We start from the raw sequence: 18,216 nt of genomic DNA, 5'->3' as shown, positions 1-18,216 counted from the left end.
GTGTTCCAGATACTGATGAATGTAAGCCACCCATTAGTATATATTGTGGACTAAATGCTGAATGCCAGAATGTTCCAGGAAGTTTCTACTGTCACTGTAACCCTGGATATAAACTCCTCTCTGGGAATACACAGTTCAAGAATTCCAATGAGAACACTTGTCAGAGTAAGAAAATTTTTATCTTCTTGTCCTCCTTCCACATTTTTCATTGAGTCTAACACCAGAAAATATATTTTTTGTGGTGAGGACAGGGCATGTTTCTATTTCCTGGGAGAAAATGGATAATGAAAAGAAGAGAAAAAAAGGAAAGAAGGAAGTTAGAGGAATAATGCGGTTCAGAAGGCAAGTAGACTTTGGAGATGTAGATGAAAAGGTGGTAGATGTAGATGAAAGGTGGTAGATGTAGATGAAAAGATGTAGATGAAATGAGGCAAGATTCCTTGAATTGCAAAGAAGAGAAACTCACTCGGGTTAACTTAAACAGAAAAGATGAGTTTATGATAAGGATGGATATATCTTGGAACTCAAGAACAGGAAAAAAGCTGGGCTTCTGAAATGAAATGAAACTGGAGGCTCAACACTCTCAGGGTACCCCGGTCTCTGATTCTCTTTGGGACAGGTCCTGTCCTCTCTTTCCTTGCCAATTGGATTTCTCTGCTTCCTTGTCCACAGGACAGGAACTACAGCCAACAGCTGCAAATCTTACAAGTGTATTGCTCTAACCACCCAAAGAGAGATCAATTAACTCTTTCTCTTGGACCTAATTGCAAAGTCTTTGGAGATACACAAATTGGCCCAGTTTGAGTGATATTCCCACCCTCAGATCTGTGTCCAGGAGGAGGTATCATGTTGTATTGTTATATTGTAAGTCAGCGATATAAGCACGATCATCCTCATGGAAACTATATAGATGGGGAAAGTCTATATCCAAGAAATATGGGACTTGGCAGACTATGAGGTTTGGCAACAGTTGCAATGATCAGAGGAAGAATCTTTAAAGATAAATTCTAAGAGGCTGATTAGTAGAGAAATAATAATATTAATACCTAAATATATATTTCATTTATACTATGTACCAGGTATTACATTCAGTGTTTTCCATACATTATTTCATTTAAAATAATCATAATAGGCACCGTTATTACACATAAAGAAACTGAGGCATCCAAAAGTTAAGTTACTTGTCCGAGGTCAGGCAGCAAAGAAATGGGTTTTCAGCTTGGATTTGCACCACAACATGGGCCTCAGAGAAACCATAAAAGCGACAAATGCACTCTTTTTCTGGTGCAAAATAATAATAATAATAATAATAATAATAATAATAATAATAATGTTATCTCTCTTTATCAGTTAAGATCCAGCCTGGAAAACAGAAACCTCACTAGGTCTTTCAAACATAAAGAATTTTACAGAGAGAATTGATACTGGTGAAGGACGAGATAAGAGAAGTCAAAGGGAGGTTGAGGAGGCAACCCAGAGATTAACAATAGCAGAAATATGCATCCATCCTAGACCTAGAGGGACAGAGGAGGAAGTGGTATTACCAGGGCTCAAGAGTTGAGTCCATCTAATGAGAGGTGGAAACTTGGGAGAGATGATGTAACCAATGTTGGAGCTACCACAAGAAGCAGCGAGAAAGGGGGAAAAATACCCCTGCTTCTCCCTTTCTCTCCTCTCCAATATTCTACCAGTATTTCCCATTGGCTGAACCCATCAGGAAGCCACAGGGCAAGAAATCCTGGCAAATGGAGCTCTTTATGAAACAGAACAGAGAAGGGAATAGTGGGATCTGAGGGAAAATTGGCATGACTGCAGACAATTCCTTAACCATGCCACCCTGTGCCTCTGTTTTATCTGCTTACATGATATAACAACAGAACCTGACTCATAGGGTTGTTACAATGATTAATGAGATAACCCATGTGAGGTGGCATTCAACAAGTGGTAACTGATGATTTTTGTGCATGGAGCATTCTTCTGTCGGCTGCATCCACATCTTCAAGAGACAACAGAGAAGAGTGGTTAAGAACACTTTGTAAGGTGTCTAGAGCCAATTTCCAACAGAATTCCCTTGGGTACATACTAACTTTTCTCCACCCTATGTGTAAAATGGGGCCAACGATCTGCATCCTCACAGGGGCTATGCCTCACCAAATGAGATAGTACCAAAGAAATCACTTAGAAGTGTTTGCTAATATTGCTAGCATTTCGTCTGATTCTTTAAAAAAAAAAAAAAGGTTTAAACACCTGCTCTGGCTAGAAAGGTCATGGAAAAGTTCAAGTAGCTCTTTAATATCACGGGTATCTTTTCTACCAATGAGAGGCACTCCTACAAGATTCAAGCCCAGATTCCCATATTTCCCCAGGACCCAAGCTGGAGTCCACACCAGGGTCTTGGAGCTGCATGAGCTCCAAAAGTGAGACTGGGGTCCAAGTCGGGAAGGTGAGAGGAAAGAACACGGGATGGATAGGAAAGAAATGCTGTGCCCTAAATCCACTGCTAGCTCAGACGATCAATAAATATTTGTTGAATGAATGAATGAATGAATGAATGAGCAGGACTGCACCAAAAGTGAATGAATCCAAGCAGACTGAGATTCTCCCTGGGTTCTGATGTTAATCTGTTAAACTTGCCTTATTTTACAAGGAAGAGAAATGCCTCCGGTTATTTTCATAATTCTAAGAGCTCTTCACAGTTCTTTTATAATTACTTATTTATTTATTTATTTAGCCTGTTGGGGAAGAAGAGGGGGAGGGAAAGATGAGGGCATGCTCCTGGGAGGGACAGTGCCTTCACAGTCCTTTTATATGGACCGAGTCCACCTGGGGTTAGTTATCATGAAGGTTGGTAGGTCCAAGAAGGCACCCATGAAAAAGTATGCAAGTTTCAGAAAAAAGCACTTTTTTACAATGAATATAGTTTCCAATAATAGACACATTCTGAACTCAGGGTTGTAAGAGTTCTTGTACTCTTTTTTAAATTTATTTTTTAATTACAGTTGACATACCATATTATATTAGTTTCAGGTGTACAACATAGTGGTTAGACGTCTATATAACTTATGAAGTGGTTTCCCCAGTAAGTTTAGTATCCATCTGACACCATACATAGTTATTACATTATTGACGATATTCCCTATGCTGTACATCCCCGTGACTATTTTGGAACTGCCAATTTGTATTTCTTAATGCCTTCACCTTTTTCACCCTACCCTCCAACCTCCCATTTGGCAAGCATCAGTTTGTTCTCCATATCTATGAATTTGTTTGTTTTGTCTGTTCATTTATTTTGTTGATTTATTTTTTTAGATTCCACATATAAGTGAAATCATATGGTATTTGTCTTTTTGTTTGACTTATTTCATCAGTATAATATCTTCTAGGTCCATCCATGTTATTGCAAATGGCAAGATTTTATTCTTTTATATGACTGAGTGATATTCCAAGGTCTTGCACTCCTAAGTCAAAACCTTCAATGTTACAAGAAAGCTCTTTGCCCTTTTTAACAAATAGACTCAGCTGAAAACCAAGATATAGACTAGGTATAGATTTAACCTCAGTTTGATGGTAACAGGTATGTAAACATTTGCTAGCCTTTCCTCGTCTTTCTAAACAGATATGGTGTCTTCCCAATGCACAATTAACCACACAAAAGGTCCCATTAACAGCTGATAACCAAAAATGGACACTCCTGTTTTATTCTAATTCCCAGCCATGCTGAATTTTAACCTTTTGCACTCGGATGTCGAGTGTGACTCGACGTGGTTAGCATTAGAATAAAGGAATCAAGAAAAAAGCAAGTGAGTGCAAAGGGTTAAAACCATCCATATAAGCAGAACCCATGGACACAGAGAGTAGGGGGGTGAGGGCATGTGCTGGGGTTGGGGTGTGAACAGCCAGGGAGAAGTCAATGGGGAGGAAAGGAGACACGTGTAATACTTTAAATAATACTAGTAAAGAATTTTTTTTAAAACCTGAGGTATTTAATTTTCTGTTTCCTCAGCCATTTCAGTTATAATGTCCAGCCAAGACTGACTTACAGAGTTTGGAGTTTACTTTTTCTGCTTCCTCTATGCCAGTGTATCTCTATTACAGCAACTTTGGCATTTAAGATCCAATACTTTTTTTGTGGTCTGGAGCTGTCCTGTGCATTGTAGGGTGTTGAGCAGCATCCCAGGCCTCCAATCATCAGATTCTAGTAGCAGCCCTGTTCCAAACTGTACCCACCAAAAATGTCTCCAGCCATTGTCAGTGTCCCCTGAGGGCAAAATCACCCCAGTGGAAAAACACTGCTCTACACTGTAACAAGAAACTTGGACTCTGATCCCCCAAACAGCAAAGAAGCTTGTCAATGAACATCGTTAGTTTGACTTCAGACATTCTACATTCAAGTTACTCACCTTATCTGCCCACCTCTCCATCCTTTCACTCTCAGTTCCCACAGTAACTGCCCATGATGTCTTTTGCAGATATCACCTCCTCAAGCACAACCAAAGGCAATAAAGAGGTGAGTGGAAGCTGAGTCCTGGAACCTAGCCTGGTAACAAATATTTACAAAGCCAAAAATCAGCAAATGGCGATGGGTACTAGATATTATATGTGTACTACATATTATAGATCATATATTGATGCATCATATGCAATATATAATACCAGAAGCCCATTGCACGAAGTTTCGTGCAATAGACTTTCCTTCACCTGGCTGCCAGCACCAGTTTTCCGCCAAAACCAGTTTTCGTCTGGCCACCCACCGATCAGAGCGCCTCTCGCCAGCACCAGTTTTCCTCTGGCCACCCACCCACTTCTTTTTTTTTTTTTTTTTTTACTTTTATTGAGGTATTATATGTGTACATATCTTACTATTACCCCCCCCACCCCACACCCACACATGCCCTCCCCCCCCCAGAGTTTTGCGTCCATTGTTTATGCTTATATGCATGCATACAAGTCCTTCATTTGATTTCATAACTCCCCCACCTTTCCCAAACTTTCCCCCTGTACTTTGAAAGTCTGTTTGATGCTTTACTGTCTCTGTATCTATCTTTTTGTTCACCACTTTATAATGTTCTTTACTATCCCTAAATGAGTGAGATCATGTGGTATTTTTCTTTCATTGACTGGCTTATTTCACTTAGCATAATGTTCTCCAATTCCATCCAGGTTGCTGCAAATGATGAGAATTCCTTCTTTTTTATGGCAGCATAGTATTCCATTGTGTAGATGTACCACAGTTTTCCGATCCAGTCATCTGCTGACGGGCACCTAGGCTGTTTCCAAATCTTAGCTATTGTAAATTGTGCTGCTATGAACATGGTGGTGCATATATCCTTTCTGATTGGTGTACCCACTTCCGAAGGCTGAGGGCAGGACTCGGGAAGCACTCCGATCTGGGGGGTGGCCAGAGGAAAACTGGTGCCGGCAGCCACGCAATCGGCCACCCCAAATTCCACCACCGGCTTCTTCCGCCGGCCCCATGGGTCCTCCAGCAGCGCCGGCCATTTAGGCCGGCGGGAGGAGGGGGATGGGGGCAGGGACTCGCAAGTCCCCGCCCCCCAGCTCCTACTGCCAGCCAATCGGCCACCCTGAGTCCCGCCCCCCGCGCCTCCAGCTGGCCCAATTGTGGGTGTAGCGGAGTGATGCAATTTGCATATTACCTTTTTATTATGTAGGATATTTTAATATATAATGTATGTTAATTGTAATATAATGTAAGTTCATTATAATACAGTATTGCTAGACAATTTCTATTATGTATAACTATGATATATACATATATTATAGTTGACCATTGAATATGGATACTGACCGCCCCCACGCAGTCAAAAATTCCCAAAAACTTAGCTACTAATAGCCTACTGTTGACCAGAAGTCTTACTGATAACATAAATAGTTGATTAACACATATTTTGTTTGTTACATGTATCGTACACTATATTCTTATAATAAAGTAAACTAGAAAAAAGAAAATGTTATTAAGAAAATCGTAAGAAAGAGAAAATACATTTAAGGTATTTATTGAAAAAAAATTCACATATAAGTAGGCCCATTCAGTTCAAACCATGTTGTTTGAGGGTCAACTATATACCACCATGTTTATCACTATACGTATGTCACTATGTATCTCACTATAGCGATAGATAGATTGTGTGTGTGTGTGTGTGTACTGCCCCCTAAAGATAGGACCTATCCCAGATCAAGAAAAACAGACTAAATAAGACTGTATTAGGGTATGGTGAGCTGCGGCAACAGAGGCCCGATTATTCAATGGCTTTTAAAAGATAGATTTTTATTACTTTCTGAGTTAACAATCCAGAGGTGAACAGTCTAGGCTGGTGAAGGGATTCTGCTCTGTGAGGCCATTAAGGGTGCCCACATTCTTTCCATCCCCTGGCATCTTGTCCTCAACCGCATGGTCAAAGATGAGTTGCTGCAGTGTTGCATTCATAGGGAGAGGAGAGAGGGAGTCTAGGGCACATTGTCTGGAGGGCAGAGTGAAGGGAGAGAGTAGAAGGAGGGATGCATCTATAAGATCACCCTATGATATGCTAATAAGGGTGTGATCGTATCTTAGAGACATGTCTTTCTCTAATGTTTCAATAACTGTTGACATACAATATTATATAAGTTTCAGGTATACAACATAGTGATTAGACATTTATGTAACTTATGAAGTAATCATCCTGATAAGTCTAGTACCTATCCGACATCATACACAGTTATCACAACATTATTGACCATATTCTCTCTGCTGTACATTACATCCTTGTGACTATTTCTATAACTGGCAATTTGCACATCTTTTTTTAATTTAATAAATCTTTATTGTTCAGATTATTACAATAGTTTCTCCTTTTTCCCCCCACAGCTCCCCTCCACCTGGTTGCCACCCCACCCTCTGCCCTTACCTCCCCCGCACTGTCCTCATCCATAGGTGTACAATTTTGTCCAGTCTCTTCCTGCACCCCCCATATCCCTTTCCCCCTGAGAATTGTCAGTCCACTCCCTTTCTATGCCCCTGATTCTATTATATTCACCAGTTTATTCTGTTCCTCAGATTTTTAATTCACTTGATTTTTGGGTTCACTTGTTGATAGATATATATTTGTTGTTCATAATTTTTATCTTTACTTTTTTCTTTTTCTTCCTCTTCTTAAAGAATACCTTTCAGCATTTCATATAATACTGGTTTGGTGGTGATGAACTCCTTTAGCTTTTTCTTATCTGTGAAGCTCTTTATCTGACCTTCAATTCTGAATGATAACTTTGCTGGGTAGAGTAATCTTGGTTGTAGGTTCTTGCTATTCATCACTTTGAATATTTCTTGCCACTCCCATCTGGCCTGCATAGTTTCTGTTGAGAAATCAGCTGACAATTGTATGGGTGCTCCCTTGCAGGTAACTAACTGTTTTTCTCTTGCTGCTTTTAATACTCTCTCTTTGTCTTTTGCTCTTGGCATTTTAATTATGATGTGTCTTGGTGTGGTCCTCTTTAGATTCCTTTTGTTTGGGGTTCTGTGAGCTTCCTGGACTTGTAAGTCTATTTCTTTCACCAGGTGGGGGAAGTTTTCAGTCATTATTTCTTTAAATAGGTTTTCAATATCTTGCTCTCTCTCTTCTTCTGGCACCCCCATAATTCTGATGTTGGTATGCTTGAAGTTGTCCCAGAGGCTTCTTACACTATCTTCAACTTTTTGGATTCTTTTTTCTTTTTGCTTTTCCGGAGGAGTGTTTTTTGCTTCATTGTATTTCAAATCTTTGACTTGATTCTTGCATTCCTCTAGTCTGCTGTTGGGTCTCTGTATAATATTTTTTATTTCAGTCAGTGTATGTTTAATTTCTAGTTGGTCCTTTTTCATATCCTCGAGGGTCTGGCTAAATGTATTGGCCTTTTCTAGGAAATTCTTGATAAACCTTATAACAGTGGTTTTGAATTCTATATCCAGTCATTTATTTTCCTCCATTTCTTTCGTTTGTGATCTGTTACTTTGTCTCCACATTTTCGCTGCTTCCCTGAGTTGGTAGGGTAGCTTTGTGTGCTAGGTTTCCTATATGATCCAGTGGGTAGGCTTCCCCAGTTACCTGAGGTGGACACTCTTGGTGCACCCCTTTGTGGTCTGTGTGTACAGCCTTGTTGTAGTTAAGTCTTGATTGTCGTTGGTATCACTGGGAGGAATTGACCTCCAGGCCAATTGGCTATGTGTATCAGCTGTGTCTACGCCGGGAGACATGTGCTGAAGACAGCCTTATAGGACCAGACTTGCAAAATTGAAAAGCCTCTGTGCTCAGCTTGGATGGGGTGGAGTCTCAGGGCGGAGCAAACAGTCTTGGCTTCCCGTCAGCCCTGCCCTTGCATGTGCACCTCCAGACCTCTACATTCCATGGCTCCCCTGAGTTTCCACCTGACAGTCCAGATTCCCCCAGGCTCGCCTGGAACTGGGGTTCAGTGCAGTCAGGAGCTTCTGACTCCCTTCCGCTAGGAAGAGCTAGCGGCAACCTCAGCAGTCAGTCTTCCCTGCACATGCGCGCGTGTGCGCGCACACGTCACCAGACCCCTGCCCGCCGCGGCTTCCCCGAGTCTCCGTGTGCCTTTCTCTCTACCTGACAGTCCAGACTCCCTCGTATGAGCCTGGGTCCATGGCATTTCGCCTGGAACTGGGGTTCAGTGCAGTCGGAACTGGGGTTCAGTGCAGTAGGGGCTTCCTTCCCTCTCCCCCAGAGAATGCCAGAAGGCACTCAGCCGCCCTTCCTCTCTGTGTGCGTGTCTCCATACCTCAGTCCTTTGCAGCTCCTCTGATTCTCCGTGTGCTTTCCTCTTTCCTTCTAGTTGTAGAATTTCCACTCAGCCAGCTTTCCTATGGTTCTGGGTGATGTCCGTTCTGTCTTTTAGTTGTAGTTTTGAAATTGTTGTGCAAGGCAGCAGTTTAGGTGTTTACCTATGCCGCCATCTTGGTTTCTCCCAATTTGCACATCTTAATCCCTTCCCCTTTTTCGCCCATTCCCCAATCTCCCTCCCATCTGTCAACCATCAAAATGTTCTCTATATCTATGAGTTTATTTCTGTTTTGTTTGTTTATTTATTTTATTTTTTATTAAACTTTTAAATGATTTGAGAGAGAGAGAGAGATTTGTTGTTCCACTTATTTATGCATTCATTGGTTGATTCTTGTATGTGCCCTGACCAGGGATCAAACCTGCAACCTTAGCGTACTGGGACAACGCTCTAACCAACTGAGCTACCTGGCCAGGGCTATTTTGTTCCTTACATTCCACGTATAAGTGAAATAATATGGTGTTTGTCTTTCTCTGCCTAGCTTATTTCACTTATAGTAATACCTTGTAGGTTCATCCATGCTGTCACAAATCAGAAGATTCCGTTCTTTACATGGCTGAGTTATATTCCATTGTATATAAGTACTACATCTCCTTTACCTAATCATCTATTGATGGGCATTTGTGTTGCTTTCACATCTTGGCTATTGAAAATAATGCTGTAATGTGCTGTAATGAATATAAGGGTACATATGTCTTTTAAAATTAGTGTTTGGGATTTTATCAGATAAATACCCAAAAGTAGAATTGCTGGGTCATATGGTAGTTCTATTTTTAGTTTTTTTATAAATCTCCATACTATAGTCCATAGTGGCTGCACCAATTTACAATCCTACCAACAGTGCATTAGGGTTCCCTTTTTTAGAGACATGTCTTTTTTTTCCTTCATTGATTTTAGGGAGAGAGAGAGAAACATCAATGTGCAAGAGAAACATCCATTGGCTGCCTCCCATATGCAACCCAGTCAGGAATCAAACCCACAATTTGGGCATATGCCCTGACCGGGAAACAAACCCACTACCTTTCGGTGTATGAGACGACACTCCAACTGAGTTACACCGGCCAGGGCTTAGAGACATGTCTTAAAGTGACAACCCAGAAATTGCACATATGCCCAAACCTAACTGCAAGGGAAGTTGGAACAATATGGCCTGTAGTCGGGCAGCATGACCCAGGTGAAATTTGAGGGATTCATTCAGTTAACAAAAAGAAGAAGGGGAAATGGATATTGTAAGACAGCTAAAAGAGAGAGAAACCAAGAAAGTACCTATTAGATAGTAATCATTTAGTGTCTGTAAATCAACTCTAAATTTTAATATTTTGGTTAAATGATTCATGTCTCTGAGAAGGTCTAGTTGAGTAGAATGGACTCATTCCTTCTTCTGCTCTCACCCTGCCCTACTGCAGAAGGAGTGTTCATGCCTTGCCCTCCCAATCTCCAGGCCTCCAGGTACATGCTATCCTCTCTACCTGAAATTCCTTTCCCCAGTTCATAACCTGGCTGGCTTCCTGTCACTCTTCTTTGCCCGAAACTCCACTCAGGTATCACATACTTCTGGAGGGCCTCCTTAAACAGTCTCCATCTGAGTTAATATCCCCTTCCCCATGTGCTTATGGTGGGAGGCTGTGGAGCTAGAAGTGTAGACAGGGGTTCAAATCCTAGCACCACAGTGGCAAAAGACACAACTTCTCTGTGTTAGGGACACAGAAGCAATAGGAGACATAGATATAGATAAAGAGATTTATTACAAGGAGTTGGCTCATGTGATTATGGGAGCTGACAGGTCCCAAGATCTGCAGTTGGCAAACTGGAGACCCAGAAGAGCTGGTGGGAGAGTTCCAGGGACTTGAGAACCAGGAGAGCAGAGGCCTGAAGGCTTGAAACATAGGAAGAGCTGATGTTTCAGTTCAAGTCTGAAGATGAAAACTAATGTCCTAGCTCAAGGCCATTGTGTAGTCAGGCAGAAGGAAATCCCCCGTTACCTAAAATATTTTTTCTATGCAGGCCCCCAACTGACTGGATGAGGCCCACCCACATGAGGGAGGGTAATCCACTTTGCTCTGTCTACCCATTCAAATGTTAACTTCATCCAGAAACACCTAGAATGATGCTTGACCAAATATCTGTGTTCCCCATGACCTCATCAAATTGACACATAAAACTAATCATCACACTCTCCAAGAATTGATTTACGCATCTATAAAATGAGGGTAATAATGGCACCCACCTCCTTGGATAGATGGGAAGTTTAGATGAAATTATATACGTCAAGTATTTAGCACAGTGACTCATCCAGAGTACATGTTCCATCCATGTTATCCATGTGATCTCCAGATGACTGCCATTTACATGATATGCTGTCACCCCATAGACCGTGAGCTTCTTGAGGACAGGAATACCACCAAGCACTCATTGAGAGTTCAACAAATGTTCATTGAAGTAATAAATAAGCATGTAATTAAAAGGAGCATTTCATTATAAATTTTATTGCCAGGTTCCTCAAAAAGTTAAATCAAATTACCACATGCCCCAGTAGTTCCATTTCTATGATACACCCAATAGAATTGAAAGCAGGAACTCAAATAGGTATTTGCACATCCATGTTCACAGCAGCACTGTTTTTTGGTGTTTGTGTTTGTTTTTGTGTTTGTTTGTTTTGTTGTTGTTTTTGCTACTGCCCCTGTCATATATTCATGATCTATAGCAATAATTGATCAAAGCATTCTTTTCTGCTGAATCTGAATATGGCCTCAGAATCTTTCTCAACAGTGTTCCAGGTGGCCACTACTAATTGATTGGTGTTGGCATTAAAGATGACACCTACTTTCAACCCCTATTTAAAGCTCTCTTGCTGATGACTCACAGCAGCACTATTCACAATGGCCAAAAGGTGGAAACAATCCAAATGTTCATCAACAAATGAATGGATAAGCAAAATATCATCCATCCATACAGTGGAATGTTATTCAGCCATAAAAAGGAATGAAGTTCTAATACATGTTACAATGTGGATGAGCCTTGAAAACATGCTGAGTGAAAGAAACCAAACACAAAAGGTTATACAATGTATGATTCCATTTTTTAAAAATATTTGTATTGATTCCTTTTAGAGAGGAAGGGAGAGGGAGAGAGAGGAACATTGATGTGAGAGTGTAACTTTGATTGGTTGCCTCCTGCACGCCTTCTACAAGAAGAGGGAGATCCAGCCCCAACCAGAAATTGAACTGCAACCCTTTGGTGCATAGGACAACGCCCAACCAACTGAGCCACACCAGCCAGGGCTGATTCTGTTTATATAAAATGTCCAGAATAGGAAAATTCATAGAATTAGAATGTTTCCATTTTTAAACCTTCACCTTAGCCCCATTCTTCTCCATCCATTGGTGCATCTCTTTGCTATCCTTCATAGACAAATGTCTTGATTTTAAAAGGCAAATTAGGGGGATGAAGGAGGTAGTCAAGGGTAGAGGAGGTCGAGTATATCATGACGGAGGAGACTTGACTTTGGGTGGTGGGAACACAATGCAATATACAGATGATGTATCATAGAATTGTACACTTGAAACACATAATTATTAATCAATGTCACCCCCAATAAACTTAATTTTAAAAAATAAAAATTAAAAGGCCAATTAGAGTGCCTTCTGAGCTATGTCTGAGAAACTCGGAGTTTCTCTTTGTATAACATTATAATGTTATAATATTCGAGACTGGGTCATTCTTTGTTGTTGGGGTTGTCCTATGCATTAAAGGATGTGGAGCAGTATCTCTGGCCTCCACCCGCTGGATATCAGGAGCATGCCTCAGTGGTGACATTCATAAATATCTCCAGATTTTACCATCCCCAGGGCAAGCATGTCAAACTCAAAGGCTAACATGAGCCAAATGAACAAGGTTTAAGTTTATGTGGGCTGCAGAAAAACAAAAGCTTCAATTTTCATAGAAATGTAGGTTTCTTTCGATAGAGACATGCTGAATACAAAGGGCTGAAATAAATGAGTCATTGCTAACATAAAATAATAGAACATTTTAATGAAAATTAATATTTCTTCTTGAACATTAACTTATCAGACACTGAATAACTGCACAAATTAATAAGCGGAACGCAAATAAACCTATTTTTCTTGTTCTCCAAAAGCGAAACATTTCCTGTTGTGCACATCAAACAAGTCAGTATAAGACTAATGACGTGGCAATCGGATGCTAAAATATTCGCTGCTGGTATTAGTGGAAAGAAAGGGTGCGCCTGTGTGTAGGTGCATAAGGAAAATGAATGCAACAGGATTGTAGTAATTGGTCATTAGCATTGTAGTTCGTTATTAATAATTATGTATAATAGGATATTGTAAAAATTAAGTTATGAAATTTTTATTAAACCATTTCTTACAAACCGTTATATTGGCTGGGCCACAAAAATATTCATTGTGGGTCACAAGTTTGACGTGCTAGCCCCAGGGGGTTAAAATTGCCCAGGTTGAGAACCTGGTCTATTTTGAGCAAACACACCACTTCCTTATTGGTAAAAGAGGTTGGTAATAATTAACCCTTGTCCTGTATTTACCAGGCACAGACATGTAGCATCTTCTAACTCATTTAATTTTTCCAAAAACTCTATAGGGTCCTATTACTGTCTCCATCCTAAACTGGGGAAACGAAGGCACAGAGCAATCCAGTGTCTTTCCCAAGGTCACAAAGCCAGTGAATGGTGGAGTCAGGATTTGAACTGGGTCCTCTGGCTCCAAAACTTGCTTTCTTATGCTTTCTACTGTGCCTTGGGGTTGTGGGGAACTATCAGAGTGGACTATTATTATTGTTGTTGTTATTTATATATTTAAAGCTACAACGAGTTGTTGAGAATTTTGAGTCACTTCTCACCAACAAGACTCTGTGGGGAACAGGAGAGCAGACAAAAGTTGCATCCAAGGCCACATCTATTCTCCAGACTATGGAATCCAATGTTCTAGAAACTGCCTTGAACGCCCCAGACCAAGAAATCCAGAAACTTCAAAACAGTACTGTGGGTAAGGAGACATTAAGACCTGATGCTCATGGAGTGAGGTGGGGGGTTTCTGGTTACCAACTGAGGTCTGTATTAAGCAGTTAGAAAATAAATAAATACATTGCATGAGCCAATTTATATAAAATGCTGGAAATTTGCAAACTAATCTATAGTGATGTTACAGAAAACGGGAGAAACATGGGTCCAGAGGAAAATGTCTCTCAAATTCTGAGCCCCAACATGGAGGAACTTTCCCTATTTATATGTTTTTACCTTCTTTGTCTCCCAAATATGGGATATTTCCAGCCCTCTTTGCAAGTTCTTAAAGAGCCCCTATGTGCTGGGGCCTTGAGACCTCAACCAAAGGCCTGGCCTGGTGCCAGCGCTGATAATTTCATCCGGAGAAGGTTTAATGGCCTCTCTGAAGTGGGAGTAGTCTTATTTTCCTTATTATTTAAGCAAGCAAGCATTTACAGAAGCCAAATAGCAGGGTTAAAATTTCAAACAGTGGTTTTTATATAAGATGGATGCTTCAGTGACAGGGAGGGGAGAGTGGAGGGATGGAAAGGAGGCATGAGAAAATTTGGGGAAACTTGGGGGTCATGGAAATGATCACTACCTTGATTGTGGTGGTGGTTTAACAGGTGTATATACCAATAAAACTAATCAAATTGTACACTCTAATGTACAACCAATTACACCTCCATAGAACTGCTAAAAAAAAAAAAAAGATTCTCAGTGGTTTCCCATCCTGGTTCTGGGATTTGGGCTTAAAAAGTAATTTTTAAATCTTGTGCCTACATAATCTAATAACACATGTAGAAGGAACATCTTATGATATATTTTTAAATGAAAATCCTTTTATTGCACTTGTCATACATATTACACAACCACGTGACATGTCGTATTAATTAGCCTGACTATGGTTGTCATTTCACTAGGGATATATGTGTAAAATCATCATATTGTAAACCTAAATATATACATTTTTTTCTTTTTAAAAATAAAATACCACAGCAAAACCAAGTATTAGTTTTTTAATTAGGAAAATACATAAACAAAACTAATTTAGACAAACTAAATCTGCCCATATCCCAATCTTCCAATCCTATACCTAGTTAGGTACATGTGTGATGAGGAGAACACATATTTGTTGTGTATGTTATCTTTTACATACAGTTCCACAAAGCCTGTTTTTTTCAGTCATTGTCTCACTAACATCTTTCCATGAAAACTGCAGACAGCATCATTACCTACGTTATTGCCTTCAATGACTTATAGAGTTGCATTGTATGAGTGTGCCATAATTTATTTTCCTATTCTGGAAATAAGGGTTTTTTTCTAAACAATCCTGTGATAAAGACTGCTAAAAATTTATCTGTTTGTATTTGTTTGATATTTTCTTAGAATGAATTCATAAAGGAGGAGTTGTTAGGTCAAGGGGAAAAAACATTTTTAGACTTTTGATATAAATCACTATATTGGCCTCCAGAAATATTTGTTTTGTTTTATTCAGCTCAGGGGTATCAGAGAATTGGTGTATGCCTAACGAACCTTTTTTTTTTTTTTTTACCAACTTAGCTGATAAAATACTTGATGCTCTATAAAACTAATAATAATGAAAATAAATGTAAATGGTAAAAGAAAATCTAGTACCTAACCATCTTGGGAAACTGGAATCTGGACACTTTCATTATAAATTGAACCATTTTCCAAATCACAAATAATTCTCATCTTTCCAGGTTCTAATTGTTTAATCAGGTAACCAGTGCCCTCACCTCAGTAAGCTTCAGTTGCTTCATCTATAAAATGGGATTATAATAGTGCATATAATGCTGAAACCAGATGCTGCTTATTTGAGAGATTTTAGGAAACTCTAAAGCATAAACCAAAACAGGCCATTTGTATGGAAAAGCCACTGGAAACAGCTTGGGTGTGCCCACAAATGGTGAGGCAGGGTCTCAGGGAATCACCAGGGCAGGGTGAACAGTGATAGCCAGGTTTATGAAGACTCAGATATGGTGCCTGCCTGCTGGCTCTGTGAGGAAAGGGCTCAGAAAAGGAACCATGGCCTCTGCCAACACTTCTCTCTGGGAGAAATCTGCCCCTCCAGCTCTCACCTGGATACCAGACACTTCAGTTCCTCTCTGTATGTCCCTGGTGTCTTTCAAGCTGCTGTCCCAGTTCTGGAGCTGAGAACGAGTGAGTCTGAGTAAGTCCATGCACAGGTCCTTTAAGAGGAACTGCCTGGGACTCCAGAAGCCCTCTGTCTCAGCCACAATCCCTGCTGGGTTTTACAACCAAAAGTTATGGAAACTTCTCTTCACAGCACTGAATCCCTGAAATGAGGAGCCTGTTTTGGGGTCCTCAGGGGTAACCTCTGCAACCGAGATACCCCTCCTGATTTTTATCCACCACACGTGGGTGTGGGACCAGCCCATTCCACATCTCTACCCCTCCTACCAGTCTCAATGTGGCTTATTCCTTAAATCCTTAGTTGTAGGAGTTCTGTTTGGCTACATTTCAGGTGATTCTGAATGATGATTGTTAGTAGTTTAGTAGTACTTTTGATGTGATCGTGGGAGGATTCGAGTACCTCATTTACCTACACCCCCATCATAACCTTAAGCCTTGGAGAGGACCCCTAATTTCTGAACCTCAGTTTCCTCATTTGAATAATGGTCCTTCATGGGGATATATGATGCTGTCATAAGATGAAAATGTATACGGCTCTTAGCTCAGCGCCTGGCATCTCCTACACATTCCGTAAATGTGGCCTGTTTTTGTTGCTGTACACGTTTTTTAAAACTTATAATAACAGTAAGCTTGCTTGGCCCTTTTCTTACCAGCTGTTGAAACTCGAGTTGTTACAAACAATTGCTCCAAGGAAAGAAAGATCTTCACCTTGAACGTCCAAATGAACTCACTGGACATCCATTGCAATGACATCATCCAGGAAAACCTACAAGGTACATTGTGGTGGCTGCATTCAGAAACCCTAAGACACACACAGCAGTATCACTGTGTCAGTCATAAGGAAACATCCCCCAATAAGTTCCTACTTGATGGGTTTGTTACCCTAAGATTGTGTCAGTTGAGTCTTATCCTTAAAAAAAAAAAAAAATCTTCCCAAAGTGGAAGGTTTTTTTCTTCAGCATGGAAGAGACTTGTTTGTAATTTGGGGGCTGCTCCATCCACGTCTCAGTTTGGGTTCACCCAGAAGCAGTCTCTAGAAGAACTGTAAGGGGTTTCAGTGTAGTTTATTTAGGAGGTGATTCAAGGAAGCAGCAGTAAGTGTGTTAGTCAGAGTTCTCCAGAGAAACCAATAGAATGTGTGTGAAGAGAGACAAAGACAGATTCCAAGGAATTGGCTCCTATTATTGTGAAGGCTGGCAAGTCTAAAATATAGCCAGGGAAGAGCTGATGTTGTATCCCAAGTCCAAAGACAGTCTGGAGACAGAATTCCCTCTTCCTCAGGGGAGGCCAGTCTTTTCCTTAAGACCTTCAACTGATTGGATGAGGCCCACCCATGTGATGGAGGATAATCTGCTTTACTCAAGCCTAACTATTTAAGCATTAATCTCAAGATCCATTCATGCTGTCACAAATAGCAGTATTTCAACTCTTCTTATGGCTGAGTAGTATTCCATTGTACACATGTATCACATCTTCTTTATCCATGGATTGACCTTAAGAATATTATGCTAAGCAAAACAAGTCAGTCAGAAAAAGGAAAGAGCCATATGATTTCACTCATATGTGGGATATAAAACTGAAACTCATAGACACAGACAACAGTACCGTGGTTACCAGAGGAAAAGGGAGTGAGGGGACAGTAAAAGGTAAAGGGGGCCAAATATATGGTGACAGAAGGTGATTTGACTTTGGGTGGTGGACACACAATGCAATATACCATACAGATCATGTATCATAGAAATGTACACTTGAAACCTATATAATCTTATTAACCAATGTCACTCCAATAAATATAATTTTAAAGATAAAATAAATAACTATTACTATAAGAATTCAAACAAAAATAAAAAATTTTAAAGGAGATAGATAGATAGATAGATAGATAGATAGATAGATAGATAGATGATAGATAGGTAGATATTAATCTCATCTAAAAAAATACCTTCACAGCAACATCCAGACTGGTGTTTGACCAAATATCTGTGTACTATGGACTTACCATGTTAACATAAAATTAACTACCCAAGTTGTGGAGAGAGGAAGTGAGGGGAGAAAAGGCAGCCAATACAGGGATTGTTATGTTAGTGAACAGGTTACTGCTGGTGGTAACTGGGGCTCAATCCCACTGAGTTATCCCGCTAAAGGAGAAGGAGCTGAGCCATTTATCCACCTGTGCTGATTCATCACTGGTT

General features: G+C 40.3%; 1 protein-coding gene across 5 annotated transcripts in view; it reads left to right on the top strand.

The window, feature by feature from the left end:
* Positions 1 to 18,216, top strand: part of ADGRE3 (adhesion G protein-coupled receptor E3) — a 59,968-nt gene that overhangs the window by 19,347 nt on the left and 22,405 nt on the right. For all 5 annotated transcript variants that reach the window (XM_054717383.1, XM_054717382.1, XM_054717385.1 and 2 more), the window contains 4 exons: positions 10 to 165; positions 4,470 to 4,507; positions 13,667 to 13,850; positions 16,678 to 16,797. In XM_054717383.1, the coding sequence (XP_054573358.1) occupies positions 10 to 165; positions 4,470 to 4,507; positions 13,667 to 13,850; positions 16,678 to 16,797 (498 nt within the window). The remainder of the gene's footprint in view (positions 1 to 9; positions 166 to 4,469; positions 4,508 to 13,666; positions 13,851 to 16,677; positions 16,798 to 18,216) is intronic.

This window comes from Eptesicus fuscus, chromosome 6, assembly GCF_027574615.1.
Source record: "Eptesicus fuscus isolate TK198812 chromosome 6, DD_ASM_mEF_20220401, whole genome shotgun sequence".
NCBI classification, from domain to species: domain Eukaryota; kingdom Metazoa; phylum Chordata; class Mammalia; order Chiroptera; family Vespertilionidae; genus Eptesicus; species Eptesicus fuscus.
This window is presented reverse-complemented; position numbering and strand designations above follow the sequence as displayed.